This window comes from Ambystoma mexicanum, chromosome 2q (assembly GCF_040938575.1).
Source record: "Ambystoma mexicanum isolate Mex_15411 chromosome 2q, UKY_AmexF1_1, whole genome shotgun sequence".
Taxonomy (NCBI): Eukaryota; Metazoa; Chordata; class Amphibia; order Caudata; family Ambystomatidae; genus Ambystoma; species Ambystoma mexicanum.
In genome coordinates this window covers 553,688,022-553,705,499 of record NC_090924.1, presented here as the reverse complement: position 1 = coordinate 553,705,499, position 17,478 = coordinate 553,688,022, and the positions used below count along the sequence as shown (strand labels likewise).

General features: G+C 46.5%; 1 protein-coding gene across 1 annotated transcript in view; it reads right to left on the bottom strand.

The window, feature by feature from the left end:
* The window catches only part of MINDY4 (MINDY lysine 48 deubiquitinase 4), a 1,976,984-nt gene that overhangs the window by 1,793,217 nt on the left and 166,289 nt on the right, over positions 1–17,478 (bottom strand). Inside the window, exon 2 of the mRNA XM_069647706.1 lies at positions 15,075–15,194. Within this exon, the coding sequence (XP_069503807.1) occupies positions 15,075–15,194 (120 nt within the window). The remainder of the gene's footprint in view (positions 1–15,074; positions 15,195–17,478) is intronic.

Below are 17,478 nucleotides of genomic sequence, written 5' to 3'. Positions count from 1 at the left end.
AGTACAAAGGCAGCAAACACTTCTCCCCGCCTTGGCTATTGACGCAGGAGAGGCCCGGGTAACTCCAACACACAATGCAGGATTCTTTAGCTTTAATTCTAGGTCTTATGTTTCCTACTCTCGAAGTCTCATGAAAGATGCTCGTGAAAAGGTAAAGGGTACTTCCCTCCTTGCAACCCTCTTCAATCTTGCCGTCTTCCGCCTTGTATTAAGCTGCATCCTCGTGTGCTTTGCCTTGTTCAGAGTATGCTTTCATGCTCCGCCTTTTATCTGTGTGGGGAAGTGTGATGCAAGTCAGGTGTGTGTAATGATCAGTAACCTGGTGGGATGGGGTAAAGGTGTTACAGGGAAGGGGAAACCGCGTCTCGTCAGCCGGTGTTCCACTTCCACTCCCCGAAGACCCCCCCCTCCAGGTGATCCTCCCGCACTGGTCCACCCCCAGGAACTGCATCCAAAAGCGATGGTTGTCTGCTGGCCACCTTGATGACAGATCCGCCGGGGACTAGCGGGTGAGACACCTTCAGGTTTCTCACACCCCAAGGAGTCAGGTAGCCATCGTATTAGTCCCAGTCAGAAGATCAGGCAGATAGGTGTCACCTGGTGATAGCAGCTAACATCCCTGTTAAGGATGCATGGGCTAGGGTGGAGGAAAGGCTGGGAAAGTAGAGAGCTAGAGTGAGGGCCCCAACGTCAAACACCCCAAGAACCTGCCATGCACTAAAGAACCCTTTTTTACAACTTAACCGCCACATTATCTGTTGAAAACAATAAACACCCTTGGAACTTTATCTGAAAGTTGAGTCGTTATTGATGAAAGACACCCCATCACACTTCTGAGATACTTTCTATCATTTCTCCACTCAGAGGCTCATTGTCATTCAGGTTTGAAGCACCTGAACAAGCGCTCCTTGTACATGAGGGCACTTTGAAGAGGAGTGTGACATAGATGTCCTTTAACGCATATATGCATTCGTTTTCTATAACATCAGTGGTGTCACAATTAAAGTCAGTCAATCAAATATGGTCACTAACCTGTTCTGATGGCAAACTCCTGGAGCCGCTAGGGAGAATCTCCCGGAGACCCCTGCCTTCCCCAAATCTCGGGGAATTTTGAATACCAGAGAGGGAGAGACAGGAGCCCCAGCGAAACCCTCTGGGGAAGAAAACCCTGGGTGGTCTTGACGAGTGCTTCTGGGTAGCGATCTCTTCTTTGGCGCAAGGTTTGTAGCAGCAGAAGCGGAGTTCCCTACAGAAGAAAGGAGAGAAGGTGAGTATGAGATTGGAGAAAGTTGGATTGAATTCTATTGGAAGTAGTCCCCACTTACTGGTGTAACCTTTTCACTGATCTATTCTTTAGGTGGGAGATGGTGTCGGGAGAGTGGGCTCCGAAAAGACCTGGAGATTACGGATGAAGCACAAGTTAAGTGATAGATAGAAATGAAGGAGAAAGAGACGAGTCCTGGTTCTGCAGAAAAGGTAACTCACTGTCTTGAGAAAGAAGGCTGGCTCAAGAGGGATTCTGCACGGGAAGGCGAAACCTGAATGGGAAGAGAATACTGAGACCGTAAGTTTGGGAAAGGGGTTCTTGCGGGAAGGACGGGAGGAGCTGGAATACTGAGAAGCGTCGTACTGAGCAGAAGCGACGCACTGAAGGGAAGGTTTCTGGTCTTTTAAAGCAGTCACGTGATCGTTTGATCGCGTGAGTGAAAGACGTGCAGCAACTAGACTGTTAATCCTCCCGTGCCGGCGATTCCCCGCCATCTTGGAATTCCCGCGAAGTGCGGATCTGTATAACGACCAATGCCGTCTAGACTGCCATTGTTGGAAAGGTGTGACAGTATGCCCCCTCCTCAGAGGAGGCGATCCGGCTTACCTGGGTGAAGGCGAAAAAACCGCCGCACCAAACGAGGCGCGTGTACCCCCGAGGCAGGTTCCCAAGTCCTGTCCGCTGGGGAGTAACCTTTCCAGTCAATCAGGAACTGGAGACGGCCCCGGTGGTACCGGGAGTCAAAAATGCCGGCCACCTCATATTCGGTCCCAGAATTAGTCAGAACAGGAGGGGGAACAGGTTTGGAAGATCGATGAAAGCGATCTGGGACTGCCAACTTAATTTGTGATATATGAAAAACTGGATGAATTCGGCTCCATGAAGGAAGTAAGGACAATCGGACTACCAACTCGCCCACCTGTTCTAACACTGTGAAGGGTCCAAAAAATCTGGGGGATAATTTAGAAGGAACTAGATGTTTCGGAAGAAACCGAGATGCCAACCATACTTTGTCACCTCTGCCGACTGGTGGGGAGGCTCGGCGGTGTTTATCCGCATACTTCTTGGCTCGGTCTTGTGCTGCTTGAAGGGCTAGAAGGGCCTTCTTATGACCCTCCTGGATATCGGCTAGGAGGTGGTCTACTCTGGGAAATCTTGAACTGATGGAGGAAACGCTAGGGATAAAGGAAAGATGATATCCATAGGAGCAATGAAAGGGGCTTGTATTCAGAGCAGAGTGTTTGGCATTGTTTTAGGCAAATTCCGCTAAAGGTAAGAGTTCAGACCAATTGTCCTGGGCTGCCGAAACAAAACATCGTAAATAGCACTCCAAGGTCTGGTTCAGGCGCTCTGTCTGCCCGTTGGTTTGGGGATGAAACCCAGAGCTAAGAGCCCTCTTGATTCCTAAAACGTGGCATACTTTCTTCCAAAATAGCGAGGAGTACTAAGGGCCCTTGTCAGAGACAATGACGTCAGGAAGTCCATGTCAAGAGAATATTTCAGAAATGAAAACCTTGGACATTTGGTCTGTTCCAAGTATCTTGATCAGTGGAGTAAAGTGGGCATATTTAGTGAAATAGTCTATGGTAACCATGATGGTAGTATTGTGTGATGAGGGTGGAAGGTCCACTATGAAGTCCGTAGATGTTATTTGCCATGGTCTCTCAGGGATGGGCATATGGGCAAATAGTCCTAAAGGAGGAGCGCGTATAGTTTTGGATTGAAGGCATATGCCACAAGCCTTGACATAGTCGATGACATCTGACTGGAGAGTGGGCCACCAGAAGTGTCGTTTGATAAGGTTGAGAGTTGTTTGCATACCTCGATGACCGGCTGCTGGGGAGTCATGGCACATTTTGAGCACTTCCAACTGTAGGGCAGATGTGGGAACCAATACCTGTTCTGCACAGAAGTATAAATCCTGGTCTTTTGTCAGATGATAAGTAACCGCTAGTTCTTCGCATTGTTGTAGGCGGCGAGAGGTTTCATGTCTGAGATTCTGAAGGAAATCCGAGATGATGGAAATGAATCGGGCATGAGGGAACATCTTCTCTGAACAGAATCTAGACATCTGAGGGCTCTTGCGAGACAAAGCGTCTGCTCTTAGGTTTAGTTTCCCAGGTACAAAAGTGAACTCGATATTGTAGGGTAAAAAGAAATGGGCCCACCGTGCTTGTCTGCTGTTAGTAGTCTGGGCTTGTTGTAGGACTTTGAGGTTCTGATGGTCCGTGCGTACCTCTATTGGAAAGGAAGATCCTAACAGAAGATGTCTCCACTCTTCAAAGGCTCTCTTGATCGCCAAAAGTTCCTTTTCAAGTACAGAATAATGTTCTTCTGACGTGGTGAAAGTCTTGGAGAGATATGCGACCGGTCTTTCTTCTCCTTGTTCCGTTTTTTGTAGAAGAACCACCCCTAATGCCTGATGGGAGGCATCTGTTTCCACAATGAAGGGCCATGTCTGATCGGGATTCATCAAAATCAAAGCAGAAGTTAACAACACTTTCAAGGTATCAAAAGCTTGTTGGGCAGGCAAATCCCAATGGAACATGGCTCCCTTCTTTAGAAGCTTGGTGATTGGCAGCATGGTTTCAGAATAATCAGGGATGAATTTGCGATAAAAATTTGCAAACCCTAAAAAGCGTTGAATCTCTTTAACGGTCGTTGGGGGTGGCCAGTCTACAACGGCTGACACCTTTCTGGGATCCATGGATATGCCGTGAGCTGATAAAATGAATCCCAGATAGGGGACTTGAGTTTGATGGAATACACACTTTTCGGCGTTTGCAATATAGCTGATTAGTTTGTAACCGATCCAGGACAATATTGACATGACGTATGTGATCACTCTTGTTTGCAGAGAATTTCATCTAGATAGATAATAACAAAATGCAAAAGAATATCGGAAAACAAATGGTCCATGAATCATTGGAACACCACAGGCGCGTTGACTAATCCAAAGGGCATGACTTGATATTGGAAATGGCCGAAAGGAGTACGAAAAGCTGTCTTCCACTCATCTCCTGCTGCAATCCGGATCAAATGATAGGCCCCTCTGAGGTCTAACTTGGTGTACCACGCGGCTCCTCGAACTGCTTCCAAAATGTCCTTGATTAAGGCCATGGGGTATTTGTCAGGGATAGTGATTTTATTAAGTTCCCGATAGTCGATACAAGGACGGAGTTCCTAAGTATCTTTCTTTGGAATAAAAAATAGAGAGGAGCCGACAGGTGATTTGGACTCGGTGATCAATCCGTTCTGTAAATTGGAGTGGAGATAGTCTTTAAGAGCTGTCTTTTCTTTTTGGGACAAAACATACATCGCCCGAATGGAAGAGGCTGGTCTGGAAGTAAAGAGATTTGACAGTCATCCCTGCGGTGTGGCGGTAAAGTTGGAAAGAGAAGACTTGAGAACACCTTGCAAAATTGTTGATGACATGGTGGGATCAGTTGTAACTGGCTGACAGAGGAGACATCTGGAATCCTAGGATTCTCCGAAGGGATCTGCAATCCGACCGCCTTTTGAGATAGGCAATGACTAATGCAGTATTCAGAGCCCAAGAAGAGTGTTCCTGCCGTCCAATTAATGAACGGATTAGGAGTACGGAGCCAAGGGAGTCCTAAAATCACCGGGAAATGGGCCGCTCTTATCAGGTCGAACACCAGTTGTTCCTGGTGGGATGCAATCAAGCATGTCACTGGTTGGGTCTGTTCTCGTATAGGCCCAGAAATTAAAGGATTCCCATCCACGCCTTGGATCAGAGTGGCGCATGACTTGGCAATCCTCGCTATCCCATTTGTAGCTGCCCATTGATCATCCAAAAAATGTCCAGCGGCGCCACAATTAAGCAAGGCTGGAATACCTGGAATTACCCGATCAGGTAGTCGAAGCATCAAAGAAAGGATTACCATACAATGGTTGTGATTTGCTGGGTCTAGAGACAACCCTAATCTCTGGGGGGGAACTCTTGGATGGGTCCTTTGCCGCGGTTCCCTCTACGGCAGGGACTTGGCGTTTCTCGACGAAATTGGTCGAGGCCTGCGAGGAGGGACAATGGGACAATCACACAAAATATGTGACGAGGAGCCACAATACATGCACAATCCTAGAGACTTCCTTCGCTCTCTTTGAATACTTGATAACGGTCCTTTCACAGAGCCGATCTGCATAGGTTCCTCAGTTGTCGGTGGCTTATTCATGGAAGGAACTGAATCTGTCTGAGGGCGACAGCCCTTAGATCTCTTCCTTTCATGGCTTCTTTCTTGAACCAGATAGTCGATCTGCATAGCGAGGGTAATCATTTCTGCTAGATTAGCAGGTCTGGGAACCTTAGCAAGCTCATCCTTCAGTTCTTCCGAGAGGCCTCTGCGAAATAGGGTCACTAGTCCGTCATCCGGCCACCCAGTTTCTGAGGATAGCTGCTTGAACAAGGTGATATAAGACATTAGGTCCTTACTGCCCTGCTTAAGATCTAGAAGTCTCTCTTGTGTGGTAACAGAAATTTCTTGATGACTAAACATTGATCTTAGACTATTGACAAAGGCAGGATAGGAGTCAAGTATAACATTACCTGATGTGACTAAGGGGGTGGCCCAAGCCAGAGCAGGGCCTGACAAATGGGAAATCAGAAAGCCGACCTTGTCTTTATCCGTGGGAAAGAAACGAGATTTAAATGTGAATTGGATAGTGCAACTGTCTAGGAATTCCTTTAACTTATGTGGGTCCCCATCAAACTTACCAATGCTAAGGGTACTTGGGGGGTGGGGGGGGTTTCTGAAAAGGCTCGATTGACCTGTTGTCTTAATTGGGCATTATCTTGCTTAAGGTTTTGCATTTCCAAAGACATGGATTGCATTGCCGACATTAGTTGCTGCATTTGTTGCTCCATGATATAGCCACCAGTCAGGTAAGCCCTACTTCTCTGTTGGCGTCGCTTACTGTCACAATTAAAGGCAGTCAATCAAATATGGTCACTAACCTGTTCTGATGGCAATCTCCTGGAGCAGCTAGGGAGAATCTCCCGAAGACGCCTGCCTTCCCCAAACCTCAGGGAATTTTGAATACCAGAGAGGGAGAGACAGGAGCCCCAGGGAAACCCTCTGGGGAAGAAAACCCTGGGTGGTCTTGACGAGTGCTTCTGGGTAGCGATCTCTTCTTTGGCGCAAGGTTTGTAGCAGCAGAAGCGGAGTTCTCTACAGAAGAAAGGAGAGAAGGTGAGTATGAGAGTGGAGAAAGTTGGATTGAATTCTATTGGAAGTAGTCCCCACTTACTGGTGTAACCTTTTCACTGATCTATTCTTTAGGTGGGAGATGGTGTCGGAAGAGTGGGCTCCGAAAAGACCTGGAGATTACGGATGAAGCACAAGTTAAGTGACAGATAGAAATGAAGGAGAAAGAGACGAGTCCTGGTTCTGTAGAAAAAGTAACTCACTGTCTTGAGAAAGAAGGCTGGCCCAAGAGGGATTCTGCACGGGAAGGCGAAACCTGAATGGGAAGAGAATGCTGAGACCGGAAGTTCGGGAAAGGGGTTCTTGTGGGAAGGACGGGAGGAGCTGGAATACTGAGAAGCGTTGTACTGAGCAGAAGCGACGCACTGAAGGGAAGGTTTCTGGTCTTTTAAAGCAGTCACGTGATTGTTCGATCGCGTGAGTGAAAGACGTGCAGCAACTAGACTGTTAATCCTCCCGTGCCGGCGATTCCCCGCCATCTTGGAATTCCCGCGAAGTGCGGATCTTTATAACAACCAATGCCGTCTAGACTGCCATTGTTGGAAAGGTGTAACAAGTGGATGCAAGGTTGCGCTCCTACCGTTTCTCTAACATGAGGAAGAAAGCAAGATTAAACCGAGCAGTTAAATCACATACTAGGGAAATTGAACACTGTAGCTTGATCCCAGATGTCTAAGGAGAGCACCAGGAAGCATGGAATAGAAAACAAGATGGGAACAAAGTAGATGGGAGTTTATGTAGAAGTTGCCCCCCTTCCATCCAACATGACAGGGGTGACGTGGCCCAATGAGGGAAAGTCACAACCCAGGTCCCGCAGGTCAAAACTATTGAGGACATTGTAGAGGAGAATTTGTAGGAGAGAGATGAGGAGCTTGGTGATCCGGAGGGAACGAAGAGGTGCAGAGTGTTTGGAGAGAGGAAGGTGGCCTTCTGGGGAGTAAGATGGAGGAGCATCTTAACGTAGATATTAGGAATGCTGCAGGCATTATTAGAGGCATAAAAAGAACAGCAGGAGACCCCGAATAAGACAGCGTTTTTGTTTCCAACAGACCAGGTCGGCCAGAGGTAGGCACAGAGGCAGGAAGAGGATTCAGATGGTGCAGACACACAGAGGGAACAAGAAGTTTACAACAATACAGAGAAAAGGTATGTTAGTCAAAGGACCAGACACAGGTGTAGAGATAGTCTCAGAGGAGTAGGAGCCAGCTCCTTCAGATATCCATTATTCCCTCTCCATTGAGCACCTGGAACTTAAACAAAAGAAACCAACATCGGTGGACTGTCGGAGAAGCCAACTCCTGGATATCGCTGTGCAATGCCTCAGAGACTGGGACAGTGTGTATGGGATGATGGGTCTGGAAGCCATTAAGAACTGTTTTGGTAGAGGGTCTTGGGATACAGGTGTCCAGAAAAACCCACAGTTAGCTTAGAGCAGTGGTATTCAAACTGTGGGTCGCGACCCCCTAGGGGTCCGCGGGTGCATCCCAGGGGGGCCCTGAGAGCTCAGCATGAAAAAAGATTTTTTTTTTTTTTTTTTTTTTTTTTTTTTTTAGATTGGAAGAAATGGGCAGGGGTGGCCCACATGGGCGGGCTGAAGCATGAAACTGTCTCAGGCAACAATGAAAAAGTGGCCCACAGTTGTAAATGGATATTCATTCCTTTAGTCACAGACTGGGCCTCATTACTACTATGGCGGACCAGTAACAACGGTGCTGGTAAGCTACCGGCACCGTTGCTACCGTTCCGCCATAGTAAGAGTTGTGCTCGTGGGTGCTTGACAGCCCCCGCCAGGTCTGACCTCAGCTCGTTGGATGCATCCGAGCTCCCCATTCCCATTTGAGCCATATGGGGCTCAAATGGGAATGGGGATCTACCGGCACCTTCGAAAGGGCAATTATCATGTCCGCCTAACTCGGCATGACCTAGTAATTGCCCATTCGCGGGTGCCAGACCCGGATGCAACTCCAGTGGCAGCCGTGCCGGTTTTACCGGCACAGCTACCGCCAGAGTAGTTATGAAGCCCACTGTTTCAATAGTACCCAAAGGGGTGCTTTGTGTTAAAATGTAAGTAAATTGTGATATATTCAGCAACAATGGTCAACATTACTAACTGCATAGTTAAGTAACTCATCAAAATGGTCCACATTGGCCAAAATGGTGGCCCATTTTGATTGGCCCAAACTAGCATTTTACATTTTTGGTACAGGCATTGCCCTATAGGCCTGTCCGAGCCTGGCGGCTCATCCATAATGGCAAGAGGCGCCCACCCAGTGGCCCCTCACCCATTATGGAGGAGCTAAGGAGCCAGCCCAGTGAAACAGTGAGCACTCCCTCAGCTGCTTTATCCAGCTAATGGAGTGCTCCTGGGCTGGCTGAACTGTCAAAGGGAAACACTGTTTCCCTTTGACAGTTCAGTTTAGTTCCCCAGCCGCACATGCTCACTGAGCCATGCAAGTGCTGGGGCGTTTTGCTTCGCCAGCATTGCATAGCTCATTGGAAATGCTGGCTGGGGCACTGCATGTCTGTATGTCCGAGGGGGGGCTCCTGCGCCTCCTCGCACATACGGACAGAGCAGCTGGAGCAGGCCGTTTCAGCACCCACACACTGGCCAATGCAGAAGGTACGTTTATGTTCATTGTTTTTATTTAAACATGTGTATGGATGCGTTATGAGTGAGTGTATGGTGATGGATGCTCATGTGAATGATAGAGTGATTGCTGTATGAATGTGCAGCGCCTTGCATATACACATAATCATGTTCATTGTGTTAGGACCAGTGGGGCCCAGGGGACAGGGATGGTATCTTTTTACCGGACATCTATCATTCAAAACCCTCTGCCTTGTCCACAAGGCTTTCTGGGGCCTGGGTCCAAAATACCTTCAGCTATTCCTCCGCAAATACCTCCCCTCTCGAGCTCTTCACTCCTCTACCTCCAACTCCCTCAGGGTCAGTCGTTTATCAAAGAAACGAGCTGGGGGTAGATCTCCGTCTTCGGCTGGGGCCTCCCTCTGGAACAGCGCCCTGCCACTCTAAAACTTGAGGAGAACCATCTTTCTTCCTGCACTTATCAGACCTACCCTGTCTGCTGCCTTAAACGTAGCACTTGCAAATTGCTGGCTGCACTACCACTGTTTGTTGCCTTTATTATTTATTTATTGTTATTTATCTGTTTCTCCTCTGCTTCGCACTTTCCACTTCTCCCCCCTTCCATGCACTTTTCCCCTCACACTTGCGCGTTCTCAATGTCACTGGGCCTAGTAAGATCGCTGTTTTATTCTCCTCTGTTCCCCTCCCTTGCCTTGTCACGCTCTGAAACACTTGTGTACGAGCGCGATAGAAATAAAATATCAATGCCTGCCCCCTGGACTCCCAGCAACAATTGCAAACTGTTTGGCTATTTACCCATTTTTTGTTAAAAGTATGCTCTACAATGCAACATTTTAACCTATTATTTAAAAAAAAATTCACAGGGGGAAACCCCCCTGAACCTCCCCTTAATGCCCCTCCACTTAAAAAAGATTCACCAGCCGCCACTGGCCCTCAGACTGTGTTGGGAACGGGATGGGGGAACCGAGGGACTATGGTGGGAGCACAATGGGCGGGAACCATGGGATAGTGATGGGAGCAGAGTGGGGAGAGCCCTGGGTGTGTGATGGGGTGGGGAGAGACCAGCGACTGGGTAGGAGTGGGATGAGGGAGCCCAGCGACTTTGATGGGAGCAGGTGACGGCGCGCAATATATACTGTCCATTTGGCATTTCTGGGGGGTCCCGACCTGCCCAAATTTTGCTCAGGGGGGCCCTGGCCAAAAAAGTTTGAAGACCACTGGCTTAGAGGGACTGTTCGCCGGACTGCACATGACTGAGACAAAGGAGTTTCCCTGAAAACGTGAGACTATTCTGTGCATCCACGCATTTGATTTGGGGAACGTTATGTTTATTTTATCACATTAAACCTATTTTTGTGATAAAACCATGCAATGAACTAAAAAATCTCTAAGATCTTTTTTTTAGAAATGAGCGTGTAGGTGAAGTAGTGTGGGAGGATTGTACTAGTAGAGTGAGGTTAACTCTTCTCCCACAATTCCGAAAGGGTGAAGACAGGAGAGAGAGAAGGAGTGAAACATCTGAGAGAAAGAAGGTTCCTTAGGAGGAGTAAGGAGAGAGGAAGCAGGCAGAGTAGACCGGTATAGTGACAGCAGTCATGAGTGAACCCAGGTAAATCTTACAGGGCAAGTGCAAGGCACAACCCCATTCCCCGTTAGAACATTAACGTACAGAGAGAATAGGGAAAGTTAGGAAGTCCCTGAGGGAGTAAGAGAGCGTGCTTTTTAGGTAGAATATCATCAGTCAAAGCCAGAACTTAGACTGTAAGGGTCAACAATCGATAGCACTAAATATGGATGCCTGGGATAAGGAGGATGCTCCTGGGAAGGCGAAAGAGACGGACGGCCAGATGCCCCACAAATAATTTAATAAATACCCTTGAACTGTCCTTGCGACTGAGTGCTTTCTATGCCATCTGTGACACAGCCAAATATGAACGTTTTATCCCGATTGTTTCTCAGATAAAGAAACTGGAGGTTTTGCTGCAAAAAGAATGCTAAAAATGATGAATAATAATTCAAATGAAGAGGAATATTCAGTACGGACTTAATTTAGAAACACAACATGGACTCCAGGGGCAGAGGTTGGGGCAGCTTTACCTTATTGGCGGAGGGGCACATTGACCAAAAAGTCATAGATGTGTGTAATACCTTCCTGGTTTCTCAGTAATTTAAAGCTATCTATTTTTTTACTCAAGGGGTTCCCCTCTGCACTTAAAAAAGTCTAGAAGGCAATGTGTTTTACCTTGGAACGCAAAGAATTAATTCACACTTCATGTACATTTTTAAATAGACCTGTCTAAGCTCTCTTTATTATCGCAATTTAAGATTATCACAATAAAGGACAGCTAGAAATGGAACAGAAATACATCACCATTAGCGTTTTCGAACATTCTTCATCTCTGCCAAGCCTACACTGGGAATCACCAGGGTAGGAGGGAGAATACTTCACCAATGGAAACACGTCTGTTTCAGTCAGATCAGCCGGAGTTCGAAGTAAGAAGTGAAGTGCTCTTTCCCCGACTGTGTGAGGTCTTTCCATCCAAATGTAATCCAGTATTTTTCCACAGATGTTTAACGTCGGTAGAACCCCACAGCTGCATGGCCGTTGCAGCTACCAGACTCCACTAATTCGCAAATAATCTCTGGTTTCTCCTGAGAAGCTGACAGATCTTGCTCTCGGCTGCTAAAAGAATGCAAAACAAGCTTTGTCTGAAGACATAAACAAGTTGTCTTTCCATGGCTCCAGCAAACACACACTGTGCTTGGAAATGGGCCTCTTTAAGCTCGAAGTCAAATGTTTTTATGTGTTCACAGAATGCATTTCAGTTAGTCTCCATCTTGGAAACAAAGGTTACATTTCTTAAATGCACTAAAATGGGTTACAGATGAGGCAGCAGTGTTTTTCTTTACAATTACTGTTAATGTAAGCTGTAAAAGAGGATTCCCAGCCCAACGACAGGGAATATTCGAAGCAGATTAATCTGAAAAATATCCATTGCAGGATAAAGGAAATTTAAATGTAGACAGATTGGGCGTTCCAGAGGCCCTGTGTGAATTGAAAAGAAGAGCAGCAGAGCGTAGAGGGAGGGGTAAAAAGGGTTGTCTGATGTGGGAGAAAAGTGGAGAAAATTAGGTTGCAATAGGTAAGGTGTGAGGGGAATTATCAGAGTGTCATTTGAAAGAAGCATGGAGGATGAGGAGAGGGGAGGGAGGAGGATTGGATGAGTTGAGGGATGGTTCGTAGGAGAACGCAAAGGCCTCAGGATATTGGAAGAGTGGTTGGGGGGGGGAGTAAAATATTTAGGCGCTTCGGGTTGATGGAAAAGCAAGACAGGAAGAAAAGAGTTGAGGGCATGAGACCAGGGATGCACATAGTGTTGGTGTTTAACAGGTCAGCAGGAGGGAAGCACTACAGGGGCTGTGGTAGCAGGCCTTTTGGCGGTGGTGACCAACAAACCAATGCAGGGGCAGACAGAAATCAAAGAATTTAATAAATGCTGTAGTGACCATAACCAATTGAACATAATGGCAGATAGAGGCCAACAATTAAATGATAGTGCTGGTAGCAACCAAAATACATTTCAATAAAGGTCAGTCACAACCAAAAGTAAAATACTAGCGCTGGTAGTGACCAAAAACGTAAATAAAAGGATGGTTGGTGGTGCTGGACCAGAGGGTGGGTCTCTGTGAATAGGGTATTGCTGGAAGTGGGGAGCTCTGAGTGCCTGTGGAGGAAAATCGGCTATTTTGGATTGGAGGGCGGGGAACAGCGACAAATCAGCACTATGCCTTGCTACCCTCCAGCAGTGACCAAATAGGGGAGGAGAGCGGGTCACTTTCTTGGGAAGGGCCAATAGATACAGTGATTGCAGTCCCAGATAACTTGGGCACAGCCAACTCTGTGGGCTGGTCGGGGGAAGAGTGCCTGGATCATTTTGTTAGGTATTGTGCCCCAGTTTTCTCCAGAGCAGGGGACTCCCTTTGGCTGATGGGAATATCATCTCACACAGGGTGATCCACAGAATTAGGAATAACATCTGCTGCATAAAAGGTTACATTATGAGGGAGACAATGAGGAGCAAAAGTAGTAGTAGTAAATACATTGGCGTGTGCTCTTCTGCATCTTCTGTGTGTCCCGAAGCCCTGTAGCTGAGAGACAGAAAGGCTGTCTCCAACCAACATTGGTACTAGGCAATTTCAGGTTTCCAGTTGTCATTTAGTTGTTTTTTCAGCAACATTGCTTATCTTCTGGCTCCTGGCATGATTCTGGTTGTCTTTCAGAACCCAAGAGGATTTCAAGAAAAATTCTTTTTTGTGCACATTAAAAGTACAGAGCCAAACTGGAAATGCTGGGTCTTTTTCAGACAACCTATTCGCCAGGTACTGCTCAGAGTCTATCTTTACCAATATAAAACGTCTTGGGAGGGACAGTCAAACTGAGGATACTATGGGTGCCTGCAGCAGCTGCAACATTTTCGCCACACTAAAACAGCTGCTACCCCTGCACCCTGCCCCCATATCCTGGTGCCCTCCCCACCATCGACGCTAGAGTTGGCCAAGCTTTTAGGAGGTGAGCGAAGTAGGTGCACTCCCTCGGCACAGCCTAGTTAGCATTCGAGTTATGAACTAAGCAACGTTATCATCCTCCTCACATGACTTGCATGCCATGTACGGCATGCATGCCATGTATGGACTCCACTAACTTGTGATAAATCATGTCACATTCACAAGTGGGAAGGCAGGAGCCGGAGCAAGGATGGTGCCCGAGAGAGAACGGGAAGGCAGAAGCCAAAGCCAAAAGTCATGTCTGAAAGTAGGTAGGAAGGCAGAGGACAAAGCGAGGATGGTGCCTGAACGCTGTTACTGGAGCCCCAAACCAGAGGGAGATCACACCATCACTGCCCGGAAAGAAAACGTAGACAAAAACGTGTTTGTGTGAGTGGACTTTGTGAAAGAAATATATGTGGCGTGTGTTCTGCACTGTTCTTTCCATTATTGTATCTCATCAAAGTGCTATGTTAAGGTTTAAGGACGTGCTAATATTCTGAGGCTTCTTTTCAGGAAATGGACCCAGGCAGCTCACCTTACATAGACTTTGGTCAATATGACCTGTTACATGTATGTAAATAACTGGATTTTTTTGTAGAGATCCTCTGCCATGTTCATATGCAACTTTGTAAACAACTGAACTACCACGTAAACAACTGGCTTGTCAGGAGTCCCTAGTGCTATGTATATTTGTAACTAAGAAAATGACTGTACTTCATACTCTGCTCATGGAAGAAAAGTGCCTAGATGCCCCCGGGTTAGGAGCGCTATACAAATTGTAAAATAAATAAATTAGTCAGCAAATAGCAGAGATCATTTGCAATGGGAGTTTGGCTAAAGAACACCAAGCCTCTGCTCTATCCCCAATCTCTTTTAGGCTAGTGTCTGCTGAGCAACACTACATTGGAACACAAGATTTTTATACAATACTAGAAACAAACAACTTCAATGATATGGCAAGTAAAAACAGAGAAAATAATAGACTATACTGTGCAGAGCTAGGCATGTTTAAGACTCAGTAATTCACTGGAACAGTGATGAAATGAAAAGACCACAAAGACCTGCTGAGTTAAGCAACTTGTAAAAGGAATCCACTCTACTATGCAATTCATTAGGTATAATAAAATCACATCACACAGCCCACCAGCATTCCTATCAGGGGCTTCACTCCATAATCAAGAGACAACCAGGATTTGTGGTGCTGCGTGCAAGATCATTATTGATATTATGAACCAATACATCAATAAGATCCCTGACCATACAAGTGTTCCAAATGTGTTCATAAAAACAAACACAAATTAAGAATGCCAGGTTCGCTGTTGAGACCTATCCTTTGCCCATTGATATATAAGCACCCTAGCACCGACTAAGTAAAAGGAGGGAAACAGTGCTAATGTGCACCAAGTAGAAAGAGCATTTTAATTACCTTGTTCTGTTTATACAGGGAGTCCAAGTTCAAGAGTTTCCGAAGTTCATTTCTGTTGTTGATGCTACGCTCAGAACGTGGAAGTTCTTGGTCCATGACAACAATGGTCTTTTTTAAACCCTGAAAAGTAAAATAAAAAAAGCCTTTACCGACATTTTCAGTTAATAGATCCCTCACTGCAAGAAATCTGGATGACTCCCATGGGTTTAAAAGGCATCATAAAAAAGAACGATAATGCATATTTTGCCAAAATAATCATCAAACTTTATTCGGTCGTCAGGCCATCAAAGTGCATCCTAACACAATACAACAATACATCATATTCAAGTAAGGGAGGCAAGACAGAAAAGATTGTTGTAGCAAAGACTTGAGACTCTAGGGAAGGCATGGCATCAATAGTAGACACAGACACAATAGAGGCTCGAAAAACTTGATTTTGATATGTTGGTTGGGTTGGTAGAATTCCTAACTGGCCCTAGCTCTAGAATGGGAGTAGTCTCGACCAACAAACAAATAACAAGGGTTGCCACCAGGCAGCACAGTGATGTGAGAAGCTCTCTGTGTTGCTCATCTCTGGCGGGCCGAATTCGGGATTAGAGCCTCCCCATTTACCTGTGTGTGAGGCACGCATTACCACCCTCCTCCCCTCTGAAACATCAAGCTGTGGAGATTACCCATGGCCGACTCCGGTCTCCAGCGACCAACGGAGAGAAGAGATCTGTTGTCCGGTGCAGGGACCGAGCTAGGCCCGCCTCCTAAGCTGCTCTCTGGGGCTGTGCAGCTCCCCTTATCACCCAGCAGGAGTCTTCGGTGGTACACAAGCCTGACGGCGGTGAGTGGGCCCCCTGCAGAGGCCATCCCCAACAGAGCCAGTGAAGGGGACACCCGAGCTCCCCCCGGCGCTGCGGTGCCCAGGTGCCAGTGACCCAGACAGAGGCAGGCTCGGGGAGAGCCTCCTCCACCCCCAACGAGAGCCGAGGAAGCAGCCCAACATCGCCACTCGGGCCAGAGGAGAGGGGAAGACCACCCCCCAGCGGATACCAGCCCTACATACTCACCCCTCGGTTGTATTTCAAATAGTTATTATATCAATATACCGGACCCTCATACAAATCATCCACAACCTTTAATGTATATCTTCTTACTGTCCTTTCTTTACATTCCATTCTAGATCCCTAGACCCCATTACAACTTCCATTAGAGAGTTCCACAAATTCTCTTTACATAAACTATGTGCAACTAACAACACCCAACAACCCCCCCTTACTTATCATATTAGTTTATCTTTATAAATTAACACATACATTTGTACTTACAGTATAGCAGGTTCACATTACATCTGCTCAATGAAACGACCAGGCCTTCGACTCATCCTACAAGGCCGACTTCTTGGAACTACATCATGTAGTTCAGACCTTACATTACATTGTGACTCCACCAACCCAGAGCTTTCTGAAACATCAACAGACCCTACAGAAATATCATCAGAAAAAGGCAAATGCATTTCTTTTTCCGGTATATCAGCTATATGTTCATTCTCAAAGTCATCGAAAACCATCTTGAAACATTCTTCTAAAACAATGAAGCATTCCTGGTTATCTCACAGTCATCTCCCACAGCTGTCACCATGGAACCTTTAATTGCCTGGATTTTCAAGGGTACAGGTCTGTATTTTGAATCCAGTTTTCTACACTGCCTTTGTTGCACCAGAACAGACTCTCCCACTTTCAATTTATTGTCACTCGACTTCCTCTTGATATCCGTCCATTCTTTAATCCTTTTCCTTTTCAACATATCCCTCTCCCTGATCTCCACATCCTCCTCAGGTGTATAGTCCTCCATCTGTGGAAACCTGGTTCGTGGCTTGTACCTAATCATCAACTCAGACGGCGAATAGCCAGGCATATCATGAGTAGTATTACGATAACTTCGTAACATCTGAGAGATTGCCTGAGGCATTGGCATATTATCCACAATCGCTTTCTGTCGAGTTTTCTTGATCATGTTCATAAATCTCTCAACCATGCCATTCACTTGTGGCCACAATGGCGTGATCTTTTGGTGTTTAAATCCCGGGTGTACGGCAAATTTACAAAACTCATGTCTTTGAAATGGCGGACCATTATCAGTTTTAACTGTATTTGGGACACCCCACTCACCGAATAATTCTTCCAATACAATTGCTACATGATGGAAAGCAGTAGATGCTACATGTTTAACCAACGGAAATCTGGAGCATTCATCCACAGCTACCAGCAGATATCCTCCTTCTTCGAGCGGACCAAAGAAATCAATAGCTACTCTATTCCGTTGGCTGTCAAGTAATGGCACTATCTGAAGAGGCTCAGATTTGTTTTTAGATGTAGTCACTTGACAAGCAATACAGTGTTGTAATGTGTCTTCA